Source organism: Balaenoptera acutorostrata, chromosome 19 (genome assembly GCF_949987535.1).
Source record: "Balaenoptera acutorostrata chromosome 19, mBalAcu1.1, whole genome shotgun sequence".
NCBI classification, from domain to species: domain Eukaryota; kingdom Metazoa; phylum Chordata; class Mammalia; order Artiodactyla; family Balaenopteridae; genus Balaenoptera; species Balaenoptera acutorostrata.
This window is the reverse complement of record NC_080082.1, coordinates 1,115,501-1,129,456: the sequence shown is the minus strand read 5'-3', so window position 1 is coordinate 1,129,456 and position 13,956 is coordinate 1,115,501. Positions and strand designations below refer to the sequence as shown.

Below are 13,956 nucleotides of genomic sequence, written 5' to 3'. Positions count from 1 at the left end.
TTGAGGGATCTTACTTCCCCAACCAGGGATCGAACCTGGGCCCCAGCAGTGAAAGCGCAGAGTCCTAACCGCTGGACTACCAAGGAATCCCCAAGCCCCATCTATTTTAAGTGGCTGTGGTCCGGGCATTGTGCTAAGCACTTTACCCACATTTAATCCTCACGAGCCAAGTAGCATTACCATCCCTTGTTACAGATGAGAAGACTGAGGCTCGGGGTGGTACAGCCACCTGTGTGGAGTCACCCAACCAGATTCCACTTGGGCTGTTTGACTGCAGGTCCTGGCCTTTACCCATCCAGACCCCAGCTCTGCCTCACGAGCCGTACACCCCTAAAAATTTCTGAGGACCCCTAGGGGCTTTTGTTGATGTGGGTTATATCTATCAGTATTTGCCATATTAAAAATTAAAACTAAGGCTTTAAAAAATTTATGTATTAAATCATTAAAAATAACAATAATACATCCATATTTTATAAATGAAAACTAATTGTATTTTCCAAGACAAAAAATTTTAGTGAGAAGAGTGGCATTCCTTACCTTTTTGCCACTCACTTTAATGTCTGGTTGAATAGGAGACAGCTGGATTCTCACAGCTGCTCCACATCCAATCTGCCGTGACGAGTTGTTTTGGTCAAAGCATGTGAAGAAAATCCGGCCTCACATTGGGATGTAACTGGAAAGGCGAGGAGCATTGAGGATGCTGGCTGAGACCAGGGCACAGTGACAGGTTGAGTGACAGCACCAGATTGCCAAGGTCTGTAAGGTTCAGCTGCAGCCTGATGAGAGGCCAAATGTGGGGATGAGGAATTCTGCAGGAAAAGCAAATGGGAGACGGTGATGGTCCCCTCGATCAACCTCCAGGTTGAAAGTTTAGGTCAGCCCACAACTAGTGATGCTACTGTATGCAGACCCAGAACAGGCCCTGCTGGCAGAGATGAAGCCCACGGGCCTCTCAAGGAGCTGGTGGAGGGACGGAACCAAGTCACTCCCAGTCAGGGATGGGGGCCACCTGGGTGGGCAGATAGGCTCTGGCTCAGCCCGCATGGGTGGGCCAGCCAGCAGGGGCCTAGGTTTGAATTTCAGCTCAGCCACTTGCAGGCTGTGTGGCCCGAAGCAAGTGGCTCAAGCTCTCGGGCCTCAGTCTTCTCATCCATGAAATGGGCGTTATCTGTAGCCATCTACATCCTAGGTGGCTGTGTGGATCAGATACAGAGGTATGTGTAAAGCTCTCAGGACTATACCTGGCACGTGGTAAGCACACACACTTTGGCTGTTAATATTCAGTGCTTGAATCCCTTCTCCTGGTGGTCCTTCATCACCAGAAGCTTGCTACCTCACCTCTGGACAGCTCATCCTGCAATGTGACCTTGACCTTGCTCCGTCTAGAGGTGGGGCCTACGTCTCCTCCCCTGGAGCCCGGGTGGACCTTTGCAACCCCTTCGTCCCACAGGAGGGGCAGAAGTGGCACCACAGGACTTCCAGGGCTCTGTCATGAAAGGGGCTATGCCCCGCATGATCTCTGCTGCAGGGCCTTTACACTCGCAGTTCCTGCTCTGGATTCTCTTCCCTGGCAGCTCCTTCTTGCCATGCAAGTCTCAGTTCACATGTCATTGCCTCCAAGAAGCCTCCCTGAACCCTCAGATGTACAGTGACTCCCCCTGGCACTCAATCCCACGGCCAGGTTTCATATTCTTTATCTGAAATTCTCTCTCTCTCTCTTTGCAACTAGTTTCTCTCTCTCTCCATTAGAATGTGAGCTCCTTGACAGCAGGGAGGAGCTCATCTGTCTTGTTCTCAACCTGGTGCGTAGCGGGTCCTTAGCAGCCAGGTTCCCGGGGGGCACTCAGTAAATACTGGTTGATCAAATGAATGAAGGCACATTCCCAGATCTCCAAGTTTCTCCGGGGTAAACACCCACAGACAAGGGGTCTAGCCCCTCTGCCATCTGGTCTCTCTCCCATCCAGGCATTTCAGCCAGGCTATATCCTCTTAGCGTTCCACACCTATAAGCCAACCTGACATGTCTGGTGGAACCCTGTCAGAGAAGGGCTTTCACCTCCCTTCTCTGTAATTTTACTAATGCAGCCTCATATGGACCAACCTTTGTGACCATGCTTTAATCAAGGCTCTTTGGGTTGGAAGAAATAGAAAACCACCCAGAGGCACTTTAAGAAAAAGAGGCAAACGTATAGGAAGGAATCAAGGCTACCTCATAAAAAAGTGGGCCTCACAAGAGACCAAACTGGAAACTATTAAAAACCATCTGACGGGGCTTCCCTGGTGGTCCAGTGGGTAAGACTCCGTGCTCCCAATGCAGGGGGCCCGGGTTCGATCACTGGTCGGGGAACTAGATCCCGCATGCATGCTGCAACTAAGAGTCCACATGCTGCAACTAAAGATCCCGTGTGCCGCAACTAAGACCCGGCACAGCAAAAATAAAACAAAACAAAACAGGACAAACCACATCTGAGTTAGCGGCTGCCTGGCTGTCTGTCTCTGGGGCCACAGGGTCCCTTGCTCGCTCTGTCTCCACACACATGGTGGAAGGTGGCTGTCCTCCCCCATCTCACTTTCTGCCACCAGGGGAGACAGAAGGGGGTTCTAACTCCAGAGTCCCAGGTCCCAAAAGAGGCTCTGATTGGCTCAGCTGTGTGCCTCTCAGACCAGGGGGCGGTGTTGGGGAGGGGCGTCGCCCAGCGCTGCCCCAGCTGCCAAACTCCATCACTGCAGGCGGGTGGGCAGTTTTCTGAGAAGCAGCTGGCCCCAGGGTTGAAGCCACCCCAAAAGGCCTGCTCTCCACGGGTGACATTAAAAATACGCCACAGTGGCACAGCCAGACCCTGCGCCAGGGCATGGACGGTGGCCATAGCGGCGGGGCGGGTCCTGAGGCCCCTGCTGTGGGGCCGCCCCCTTCCTGCTGGCTGGCTGTGAGGGGTCAGTGTGCTAAGTCCCCAGACCCCCAGCACTTCCCACCCCTCGTCCCACCCCCGCAGACAAGGGTCACACTCATGTTCTGGACTCGAGACTCCAGTGAGCGTCCTTCTCAGCCTCAGCTCATCCTAGAGCCACTCAGGGCTTGCGAGGGCCCCCGAGTTGCCCCCCACGGGAGTAAGTCTGTGCAACGCTTTCCCTTCCCAGAAGGCCCCTTGCGGTGGACACGCCGCGCGCGCCTATCACAAAGCATGTGGTGGCCAGGCGGCAAGGCAGTCCCCTCCCGAAGCGTCTCCCTGGATTTCTCAGGACCCTGGGGCCTGCCTGGGGCCCCACACAGCTCTGGGAGCGCATGAGCCAGCGCCACGCCGTGGCTCCAGGCTGGTGGGCGGGCCGGTGGCGCGTGCTCAGCGTCGCGGAAACCGGGGAGGCCTCCGGGCCGCTTCCTGCCCATGAGCTTATCTACAGAGGGCAGGGGCTGGGCTAATCGGCAGGCGGGGGGCCCGAGCGCACAGCCACTAGTCAGGTCCTGCCGCTGCCACCTCTCCAGACCAGGTGTTTCTCTGTTTTCAAAACGTGAAACAGAGAGTGGGAAACCACCTTGTTGCACCCTCTCTCCTTATGAGAAGCTACGAGCCGGCCGAGGTGTACAAGGTCCCCTTATCGCCTCTGGTCTCAAGAAGAGGCTATGCCCGCGGCCTAGGCTCCCAGGTAGGTCTAGACTCCCACACGCTGTCCCTCTTTAACGCACAGCAGGCTCCACTTTGACTCAGGGTGATGCCTGCCTACAACCCCCAACCACTGTTTTGATTAAAAATGCGTTTTATGGAAATCAAAACTACAATGAGGTATCACCTCATGCAGGTGAGAGGCTTCCCTGGTGGTCCAGTTCAATCCCTGCAGGGGGCCCAGGTTCAATTCCTGGTCAGGGAACTAGATCCCGCCTGCCGCAACTAAGAGTTTGCATGCCACAACTAAGAGCCCACATGCCGCAACTAAAAAAAAAAAAAAAAAAAAAAAAAAAAGATCCTACATGCTCCAACGAAGACCCGGTGCAGCCAAATAAATAAACACTAAAAAAAAAAAAAAGTCTACAAATAACAAATGCTGGAGAGGGTGTGGAGAAAAGGGAACCCTCCTGCACTGTTGGTGGGAATGTAAATGGGTTGCAGCCTCTATGGAAAACAGTATGGAGGTTCCTCAAAAAACTAAAAATAGAGGTACCATACGATCCAGCAATCCCACTCCTGGGCCTATATCCAGACAAACTTTAATTCGAAAAGATACATGCACCCCTATGTTCATAGCAGCACTATTCGCAATAGCCAAGACATGGAAACAACCTAAATGTCCATCAACAGATGAACAGATAAAGAAGATGCGGTATATACAGACAGTGGAATATTAGCCATAAAAGAGTGAAATAATGCCATTTGCAGCAACATGGACAGACTTAGAGATTATATACTAAGTGAAGTTAAGTCAGAAAGAGAAAGACAAATACTATATATCACTGATTGGCAGAATCTAAAAAAAAATGATACAAATGAATTTATCTACAAAACAGAAACAGACTCACAGACGCAGAGAACAAACTTGTGGTTGCTAACGGGGAGTGGGAGCTGGAGAGGGTTGGATGGGGAGTTTGGAGTTAGCAGATTCAAATTATTATATATAGAATGGAGAAACAGCAAGGTCCTACTGTAGAGCACAGGGAACTATACCCAGTCTCCTGAGATAAACCATAATGGAAAAGAACATATAAAAAAAGAATGTGTATGTATAACTGAATCACTTTGCTGTACCACAGACATTAACACAACATTGTAAACCAACTATACTTCAATAAAATAAATTAAAAAAAAACACACTTTACTTGGTGGCTCAGAGTACACACACCAAAGCAAAACTGTAACAAAATGTAACCTTAAAAATGCTGGCCTTGGGGCTTCCCTGGTGGCGCAGTGGTTGAGAATCTGCCTGCCAATGCAGGGGACACGGGTTCGAGCCCTGGTCTGGGAAGATCCCACATGCCGCGGAGCAGCTAGGCCCGTGAGCCACAACTACTGAGCCTGCGCGTCTGGAGCCTGTGCTCCGCAACAGGAGAGGCCGCGACAGTGAGAGGCCCGCGCACCGCGATGAAGAGTGGCCCCCGCTCGCCGCAACTAGAGAAAGCCCTCGCACAGCAACGAAGACCCAACACAGACAACATAAATAAATAAATAAAATTAAAAAAAAAAAAAAATGCTGGCCTCGGCCCACTCATAATTTGCTACAGGCTGCTAACAAAACATGGATCTAGTTGCTGTGCCCTCTGTAACATGTGGGCAACGATGCTTCTCTACCAGACTGTCTCATCAGCCCCCAACTTTCTCACTCTTGTCATTTTGCAAGCACCACCCCAACGGACGTTTCTGTTCCTTTAAATTTTACTTTTGTAGAGCCACGATTCATGCTCCTTACAGAAAACCTGGAAAAGATGGCAAAGTAAAACTCCCGTCTCAGCCCTCACCCCCTCCCAAAGACAACCCTTGTGATTCAGTTTCCTCCCAGACCTGTGGTCAGACTTCAGGACCGGGCTGACTGCATTTTTCTGTGATGGGAATTCCACAGACATTGAGCCTGCCAGATAACCCAAGCTTCAGGCTTTAAGAACTTTCTTTCCAATTTGGCCATTTGAGAGCAACTTTCTCTTTCAAAATAACAGCTTGATTGAAACATAACCTTCACCCTTAAAGAAGTGTGCAATTCAGTGGTCTCGGTCCGTTCGCCTAACTGCCGAACACCTTCTTTCGAGGCGCATCCACCAGCCTCAGGGTCCTGGTCCGGACACTGGGCGCCAGGCCAGGCCCAGGACACGCCGAGACCCCCGGCCCCGCGGCCACGTGTGCAGCGCCCTCCCAGTCCGCGCAGCCGGGCGCCAGCTTCATTGCACCGTATTAGTTTAAATTTCAGGTGGAAGCAGCGCAGCATTTTCCTCTTTGCCAGGACAGCACTGGCTCGGCGCCCACCCGGAACCGTGCCGCCCAGCGCAGACCCAGCCAGGACTCGGGAAACGGCACACGGACCGCCAAACAACCCCAGGCCCTCGCCGCGGCGCATGCGCGGTAGGCACAGCCCGAGAGGGCCAGCGCGCACGCGCCCGGGCCCGTCCATATTGCGCCAACCCCCTTGGCCGAGGCGCCGAAGGTTCCGCCCACGGCCGGGGCGGGGCCAGGGCGCGGCGCGAAAATCAGCGGGAAAAGCGGCTCCACTTCCGCCTGCGGTCCTGCAGTCGCGGTCCTGCAGTCGCGGTCCTGCAGTGCCGGTCCCGCCGCTCCCGCCATGGCGCAGTGCCGCCTCACCGACTTCTTCGCGCGCCGCCGTCCTGGGCTCCGGGACAAGCCGACGCGCACCAAGCCGGCCTGGCGCACCCCGAGTCCCGCCAAGCCCGCGCCCCGCGCCCCGGCCCCCGGCCCCGGCAGCAGCCGCAAGCGCGCCCGCTCGCCCGCCGAGCCCACGCGCGACGAGCCTGCGCCGCCCGCGCGCAGGAGGCTGCGGCTGCCGGCCAACGCGGTGAGGGCGTGGAGGGGAGGAGGAAACTGAGGCCGGGGAGGGGGACAGACGGGAGGGAACCGGTGGAGCGGTGGGGAGGGGGCGGGGCTGCTGGAGAGACCTGCCCAGGAGGAGGGCACCGACCCGGGTCGAACGCAGGCCCCCCGCGGGAGGAGGGGCTAGGGCCAGCTCACGCGCACCTGGCAGGCGGCGTCCCGTAGCCTCGCGGGGCCTCCCTTCTAGAGGACTTCCAGTGATGGGGGGGTGCCTGATCTGACAGATGCTGGGGGAGGGCCAGAGCCCAGCGGACTGGTAAACGCCAGGTTCGTCTGCGAGACTGGGCGAGGGGTCAGGCCTGGGTGACTCTGGACCTGGCTGTGAGTGGGGCGTGGCCTAGTTAACCAAGGGGGCAGGAGAGCTGCTTTCTGCGAGATGGTGCACCCCAGAGTCTTGTGGTTTCATCACCTTTGGGGTCCTTCCCACCAGGTCGCTGGCCCTAGTTCCCCAGCTGCCGCTGGCTCCCCAGAGCACTCTTCTCCCCAAAGCACGAAGACAAAGAAGGCCACCCTCTCAGCCAGTCAGCGACCTTGCCTGGCAGCCCAGGAGGACAAGGTGAGGAGGCTGCACTGAGGGCAGGGGAGGTGGACTGGCCTGGGGTGACAGGCGGGCTGACAGCACTCTGTGTCCGCAGGTGCCTTCCAAAGTCACTCTCTCTGAGCTCAAGTCGTGCCTGCAGCGGGCACAGGAGCTGGGGGCACGGGTCCAGGAGCTGAAGGCAAGTGCGCAGAAGAATGCTGGGGAACCCAGCGCGCCGGAGGACAGGGGGCACCCAGCCGGGCTGTGGTGAGTCTTGGGACGGCGGCTAGGCACCCAGGAAGGGGTGGCCTGGTGGGAGGCCTGGCGGGGCTGGGCCGTGGTGGTTCGGGTGGGGGAGGGCCGTGCCCTCCAAGGAGTCAGCGCAGTGCAGTTGTGTCGGCCTCCGTCTGTGAGAGGGCCAGCTCCTGCGAATTTCAGACCACCTGGACAGCCAGCAGTTACCGGGACCTGCTGCCTGGCACCGTGTCTGTCCTTCCAGGTCACATCGTTATCACAGGCCTCTTACAGACAAGGAAGCCAGGGCTGGGGATGGTCGGGGACCGCCCTGCCTGACAGCTGGGTCTGAGGCCAGGCTTTTGTCTCCATCCCTGGTAGTGCTCGTGACCGGGAGACAGTGGGCGTGTAGGGGCTTTGTAAACTGGTGCACAGTGTGCCCTGGGGGTGGAACCCCCGGCTCTGGGGTCTTCCCCCATCACTTTGCCTGCCGTCGGGTGCTGGAGGGGGTGGGTCTGGGGCTTCTCTCATGGCCCCGCTCCCTCCCTGGCAGTGGTGAGCAGATGCCTGCCTACCAGCGCTTCCACGCCCTGGCCCAGCCGGGGCCCCCGGGCCTCGTGCTGCCCTACAAGTACCAGGTGCTGGCCGAGATGTTCCGCAGCATGGACACCATCGTGAGCATGCTCTACAACCGCTCGGAGACTGTGACCTTCACCAAGGTCAAGCAGGGCGTCCAGGACATGATGCGCAAGTGAGCCGGGGGTTGGGGGGTCAGGGCCTCGTCCTGCCCTTGGAGTCTGTGTGCCCTCCGACCCCGGCTCTCTGACCCCCCGCACCCTTGTGCCGTAGGCGCTTTGAGGAGCGCAACGTGGGTCAGATCAAAACCGTGTACCCCGGCTCCTACCGCTTCCGCCAGGAGCGCTACATCCCCACCTTCAAGGATGGCGTCAGGAGGTCTGATTACCAGCTCACCATCGAGCCGCTGCTGGACCAGCGTGAGTGTGTTGGGCCTCGGGTTCTTGCCCAGGACGCTGCACGGTTTCAGCGTGGGCGTAAGGCCTCGGGCACTGGGCCTTGTCTGAGACCCGTGGGGGTGGGCTGGGTGACTGGGGAGGCCCGGCCCTGGGGCTCAGGCCTGGAATCTCCCCACAGAGGCTGGCAGTGCGGCCCCCCAGCTCACGGCGTCGCACCTGCTGCAGCGGCGCCAGGTCTTCAGCCAGAAGCTGGTAGCCCGAGTCCGGGAGCATCACAGGGTGAGCGGGTGCCCCGGCTCAGGTCCTCACGTTGTCCCTGCTGTCGCGGACCCATCTGCCGCCGCAGGAAATGGGCTCCTCCCGAGGCTGAGTTCTAGAGTTCTCTTAACCACTCTCCACGGCTGTCTTCTACTCGTGGGCAGGCGCGGGGCTGGGCGGGGACCCTGGCCCTGAGCAGACAAGCAGGGAGCTCGAGGCTGCTAGCCTCTGGCCCCGGGAAGCTTGGGGACAGTCCAGCGGGTGCTGCTGGGTGCTCTGTGCTGTACCCTCAGCCCAGCTGAGCACCTGGGGCTCAGAGAAGTGAAGTAACTTGCCCGAGGTTGCCCAGCTGGGACAGGAACCCGGACAGCTCTGCACACCCACAGGCAGATGTGCCCAGGGTCACCTGGTGCCCCCCCTTCCCACACAGGCCTTCCTGGCCTCCCTGAACCCCCCCATGGAGGTGCCCGAGGACCAGCTGACACGCTGGCATCCCCGCTTCAATGTGGACGAAGTGCCTGACGTCGAGCCGGCCGAGCTGCCTCAGCCGCCCGCTGTGGAGAAGCTGGCCTCCGCCCAGGAGGTGCTGGCCCGTGCCCGCAGCCTGATGTCACCCAGGGTAAGGCTGGTGCGGGGCGGCCTGACCCCCACGTTGGTGCCTGACAGGCTCCCCCCTTGGCCGCGGGCCTCAGGGTAGCTGGACGTGCCCTCCCCACAAGCAGAGCACCGCGCACCAGCAGGCTCTGCCGTGGGGCGGTGAGCACAGGCCTTGGTGCGCCGGGGTGACCCTGGGCTGGACAAAGGACTCGGGGGGGGGGGGTCCACACAGACGGGGTGTGAGGAGCCTCCCCTGTGGCTGAACCGGGGGGAGGCGTCTCCTGACCTCTCCCCTCTGACCTGCTCCAGATGGAGAAGGCTCTGAGTGACCTGGCCCAGCGCACGGCCCAGCCTAGCAGCCCCCAGCCCCCCAGCCCGGCACTGCCAGCCACCCCCCCGGCCACGCCGCCTGCCGCTCTGAAGGGGGTGTCCCAGGCCCTGCTGGAGCGGGTGAGTGTTGGGCGTCCCCGCGGGGTGGTGGTGAGGGGTGAGACACGACGCCCCCTGACCGTCCATGCCCACGGCAGATCCGGGCTAAGGAGGCGCAGCAACAGCTGGCGCGGATGACGCGGCGCCCGGAGCACGAGCAGCGGCTGCAGCGGCTCGAGCGGCTGCCCGAGCTGGCCCGCGTGCTGCGCAGCGTCTTCGTGTCGGAGCGCAAGCCAGCGCTCACCATGGAGGTGGCCTGCGCCAGGATGACGGGCAGCTACCGCGCGGCCATGAGCCCCGGTACGTGCAGGGCCCTCCCCACGTCCCAGATGAGGGCGGGCACCGTACCCTTGGGCTCACCTCCCGAGGCTGTCTGGCCCCCTCGGCTCCTGCAGCCTTGAGGGGCTGTTGCCACCCTCTCAACCCAACCAGCCTTGTTTCCTCTGTGGTCCCTCCATCGGCCCCTAGGCCCCGTAGGACTTGCCTGTTGCCTCCAAGGTCTCTGGTCCCTCAGCTGCTGGGCGCCTCCCACTGCGGGGTTTCCGTGGGAGGGCCAGCTCCTCGGCAAGGCTGTGTGGTCACTACTGGAGTCCTTCCCGATCTTGTCCCGGGAGGCCTCACAGGGCCCTGACACCCAGCCTCACGTGCCGCCCCCGCCCCCCTCCGCAGGGGAGATGGAGAAGCACGTGCAGCTCCTCTCTGAGCTGCTGCCCGACTGGCTCAGCCTCCACCGCATCCGGACGGACACCTACGTCAAGCTGGACAAGGCCGCTGACCTGGCAGGTGTCATGGCACAGCTGGCCCGCCTTGCCCGTGCCGAGGAGGCGCTGTGAGCCCGGCGCACAGGTGCCAACACTGCCGGGCCGCTGGGCCTGTGTCTTACTTCCACTAGGAACACGATGCACTTTGCTTTCCCTGTCCCGAGTCCCCGTGAGGGTCAGGGCTCTGGCTGCTGGGCTCGAGGGCTTCTGGCCAGTGTGGTGGAGGCCCCCCTCATACACGGTGCAGGGAAGTGGGGGGCGCTGGGAGGGTAGTGTGGCTGGCGGATAACCCTCCCAGGTGTCCACGTGGGATCCTGAGGTGGTCCGGGAGTATCTGGGTGGGCTGGGTGTCACACAGGGCCCTCGTAAGAGGGAGGCAGGCAGATGGTGAATCTGAGATTGGAAGATGCCAGCAAGAGCTGAGAACCAAGGAGCAGGTTCTCCCTAGAGCCCACAGAAGGAACCAGCCCTGCCTACCCACACTCTGATTTTTGTACTTGGCCTCCAGAATTGTAAGATAAAGTTGTTTGAAGTCCACACGCGTGCGTGATGAGTTACAGCAGCAGGGGAAGCCAGGGTGGGCTGCCCTGTGTGTGCAGACGGCGGCTCACAGGGCTCGAGAACCACCAAATGCTAATGTCAGAAAGCGCCCAGCCTGCCCGGTGGGCCCCTGCACCTTCCCACACTGACACTGGGGAGGAGACTCCGCTCTAGAAAGTCATTTATTCTCATTCTCATTCCACTGTCAACGAGCCTGCAGCTCCAGGCCTTGGGGCTTCCAGAAGCCCCAGCAGGCCCCCCCCCAGGAAGCAGCCCCGCTCAGGAGAAAATCACTTAGCCACAGACGCATAAGTCCCCCCCGCTGGACTTCTGGTCCCCCTGGTGGCCAGTGGGGGTCGCTGCAGCCGCCCAGGCTGATCCTCTTTTCCAGTTGGTGTGGGGTTGGGGCCGGGGTCACTCGTACTGCAGGAGAGAGAAGAAGGGCACAGGCCCCAGCTTCTCCCTGCCCTTCAGAGAGGTCAGCTCCACCAGGCTCACGCACTCCAGCACCTGGGCCTGCAGCTGGCCCAGCAGCTCACAGGCTGCACGCATGGTTCCTGGGGAGGGAGGAGTGGTGTGGACACGGGCCCTGGGAAACTAGAGTGCTGAGGCCCATCCTCCACCCCCGCCAGACCCTGACGCCAGGCCCGCTTCGCTGGGGGAAGATCCTCACCGCCAGTGGCGAGCAGATCATCCACAACCACTACCTTCTGCCCTGGCTCCAGGGCGTCCCTCTGGATCTCCAGCTCAGCCTGCAGATGAAAGCGGGCACGTGATCTACGAGCTTCCCCAAAACGGCCTTGGTGTGCAGAGCTTGGCAACTGACAAGGGGCCACCCCCTGGGCCGCAGTTGTTCCAACCCACCCTGTCTCCTGGCTCTGCCAGCCTGGCCCAACTTCTCAGCCTCTCTGAGTTCCCATGTCCACTCCAACCAACCACGGCAGCTCCACTGGAGTCCACGACTCTCCTTTTGGGAATGGAGGGTCCACAGAGGCAGCCCCCAGCCTTCTCACCTTCCCGTATTCCAGTGCGTATGAGACACACACAGTGGGGCCTGGCAGCTTCCCTCGCTTCCGGATGAGAATGCAGCCCAAGCCCAGCTCCTGGGCCAGGGAGGGACCAAACAGGAAGCCACGGGAGTCTAGGCCTGTCGGCGAGACCTGGGGTGTTGGGGGGCAGCTGCATGGTACAGCAGCATTGGGGTCCCCATGGGTCAGGGCTGAACAGTGACAAGTAGCCATCACAACCCAGGACACACAGCTTTGTTGCCTCCAGATGAAAGACCAATGACATCCATCCACTTTGGGAACATTGACAGATCACCTACCACACAGGGACTGCTGGGTGCTGGAGAGGTCAGGAGCTGGGCAGGAGCCACTCCGTACACGGCAGTGTAAATAGCCGTATGGCCTTGGCTAAGTCACCTAACCTCTCTCCAAAGCTCAGCTGCTCACCAGTGGCTGGTGGTACCTGTAACGCCCTTAGCAGGCGGTTCAGCGTCTGCCCCAGGAGCTTCTAGTCCAGAAGGAGAGGCAGTGACTGCGCCGGCCACCTCCGGGGGTGGACTGAGCTGTGATGGGGAGCTCAGGGCCTCTTCCCCACGTGGGAGTGTGGTTAGGGAGGGACAGCTTCTGAAGGGAAGAATCCTCCACAGGACTCAACCAATTGGAGCCCTCCAGCCTACAGGGCAGTGCTGTGGCCCCTCAGGGTATCCAAGAACCGGGAAGGATCAGGGGTGGGGCTCTCAAAGAGAAATAGGACCTGCCAGGATCTTCCACGATCTCCTGGGTTTTCCTAAAACCCACCACTGGGTACGGGACCTGGCACACGGCAGGCGCTCAATGCCCGCCGGTAAAACAAGAAAGCATGCTTGGCCCAGTGGATTCTGGTCAGACACCCCCTGGGGAAATTCAGCTCTGGGGCCCCATCTGTCGTGCCTGCCCTCAGGCCGCCGCCGGCACCCACCCAGCAGAGGCGTTCCCCGGCCGCTGGAGAGGCCTGTCGCCCCTCTCACGGCTGCAAAGTCGGGATGCGGCAACGGGTCTGTTCTTACAACCCAAGCACCGTTGGGGCATCTGGCGGGTCCCCTAAAAGACCCCCAAAGCCACCCTGCCCAGGGTAAAGGACTCCCGACCCTGCGCCCTCATAGCAGACGCGAGCAGCACCAGGGAGAGTACGGGGACCCGGCGGACCCCTGACGCTCCACTTGCCCGCGATGTAGTCGATCCTGCCGCCGTGGGCCTTTTTCAGGTGATTAGCCAGGAGGCTGATGGAGGCGCGGAAGGAGTCGGGGTCCTTCAGGACGGGTGAGATGTCCCTGGCACGCAAGGACAGGCCTGGTGACTCTCGGGCCCACGAAGAGCCCACCGCGCCCCGACATCCCGGGTCGCGTGGCCCGGTCCGTCCCTCCGTTCCTCCGCCCGCGCGCCCCACGTGGCCCGGCTGCCCGTACCTGAACAGCACGCCGGGGACAGGGAAGTCGGGGAAGCTGCGGATCCGCTGCGCCACCAGCTGCAGCTCTGAATCCGCCATCGCAGCGTCCGCGCGGCTCCTGGGCACGAGCGGGCTAGTAGCTCCGCGCCTGCGCGGGGTGGGGGAGGAGCCCCCAGGGGGCGGGGCCGGGCGCCCAAGGCGGCTCCGCGCCTGCGTGGAACGAGGGGGCGGGTCTGGGCTCGGGTGGGCGGGTCCCACCATCTCCCGTAGGAGGTACCGTATTTCATCGAATCTTAATTGCGGTCGGTCTTAAGACACGTGCTTATTTCTTGTGCCCTGAACACTGGCGTCCCCGCCTCAAGGATGTTCGCGCGGGGCCCAGGTGCGAGTCAGGGTTGATGGAGTACGGCGTCTACGCAGCCCCGTCCGGACTTTCGGGGAAATCCTCGCCCGGTTCGGCCAAGCCGAGAGCGCCCGCAGGTCTTCGGCGCAGATGTGGCCGGGACCCCAGGCCTCGGGCGGCGCGCACTGCCTCGCTCGCTCTTCTTCCCTCCCCGGCGGGTCTCGGCTGAGCTCTTGCAGCGCGGTGCGAGGGGGCCGGCGCGCGCACGGGGCGCACGGCGCACACAGACGGCCCGGCCCTTTCCCCAGGAGCGCGCCGGTGCCTGAGGACCGGAGCAAGGAGGGGT

General features: G+C 60.4%; 2 protein-coding genes across 3 annotated transcripts; one reads left to right on the top strand and one right to left on the bottom strand.

Moving 5' to 3' along the window:
- The first annotated feature begins 6,213 nt into the window (after positions 1-6,213).
- Positions 6,214-10,825, top strand: CDT1 (chromatin licensing and DNA replication factor 1). Its single transcript, XM_057534416.1, has 10 exons — positions 6,214-6,486; positions 6,952-7,077; positions 7,157-7,308; positions 7,829-8,026; positions 8,125-8,270; positions 8,428-8,528; positions 8,938-9,126; positions 9,414-9,554; positions 9,632-9,833; positions 10,203-10,825. Exons 1-10 carry the CDS (start codon positions 6,256-6,258, stop codon positions 10,364-10,366), a joined length of 1,650 nt encoding a protein of 549 aa, XP_057390399.1. The 5' UTR covers positions 6,214-6,255; the 3' UTR covers positions 10,367-10,825.
- Positions 10,826-11,003: 178 nt separating this feature from the next.
- On the bottom strand, positions 11,004-13,441 carry APRT (adenine phosphoribosyltransferase). Of its 2 annotated transcripts, none has more exons than XM_007172555.2 (5): positions 13,287-13,441; positions 13,045-13,151; positions 11,848-11,981; positions 11,508-11,586; positions 11,004-11,257 (listed from the first exon to the last, which is right to left on the bottom strand). In XM_007172555.2, exons 1-5 carry the CDS (start codon positions 13,364-13,366, stop codon positions 11,040-11,042), a joined length of 618 nt encoding a protein of 205 aa, XP_007172617.2. In that variant the 5' UTR covers positions 13,367-13,441; the 3' UTR covers positions 11,004-11,039. The 2 variants fall into 2 exon arrangements, with proteins under 2 accessions (XP_007172617.2, XP_007172618.1); XM_007172556.2 differs by having other exon boundaries at positions 11,114-11,391.
- Positions 13,442-13,956: the final 515 nt, after the last annotated feature.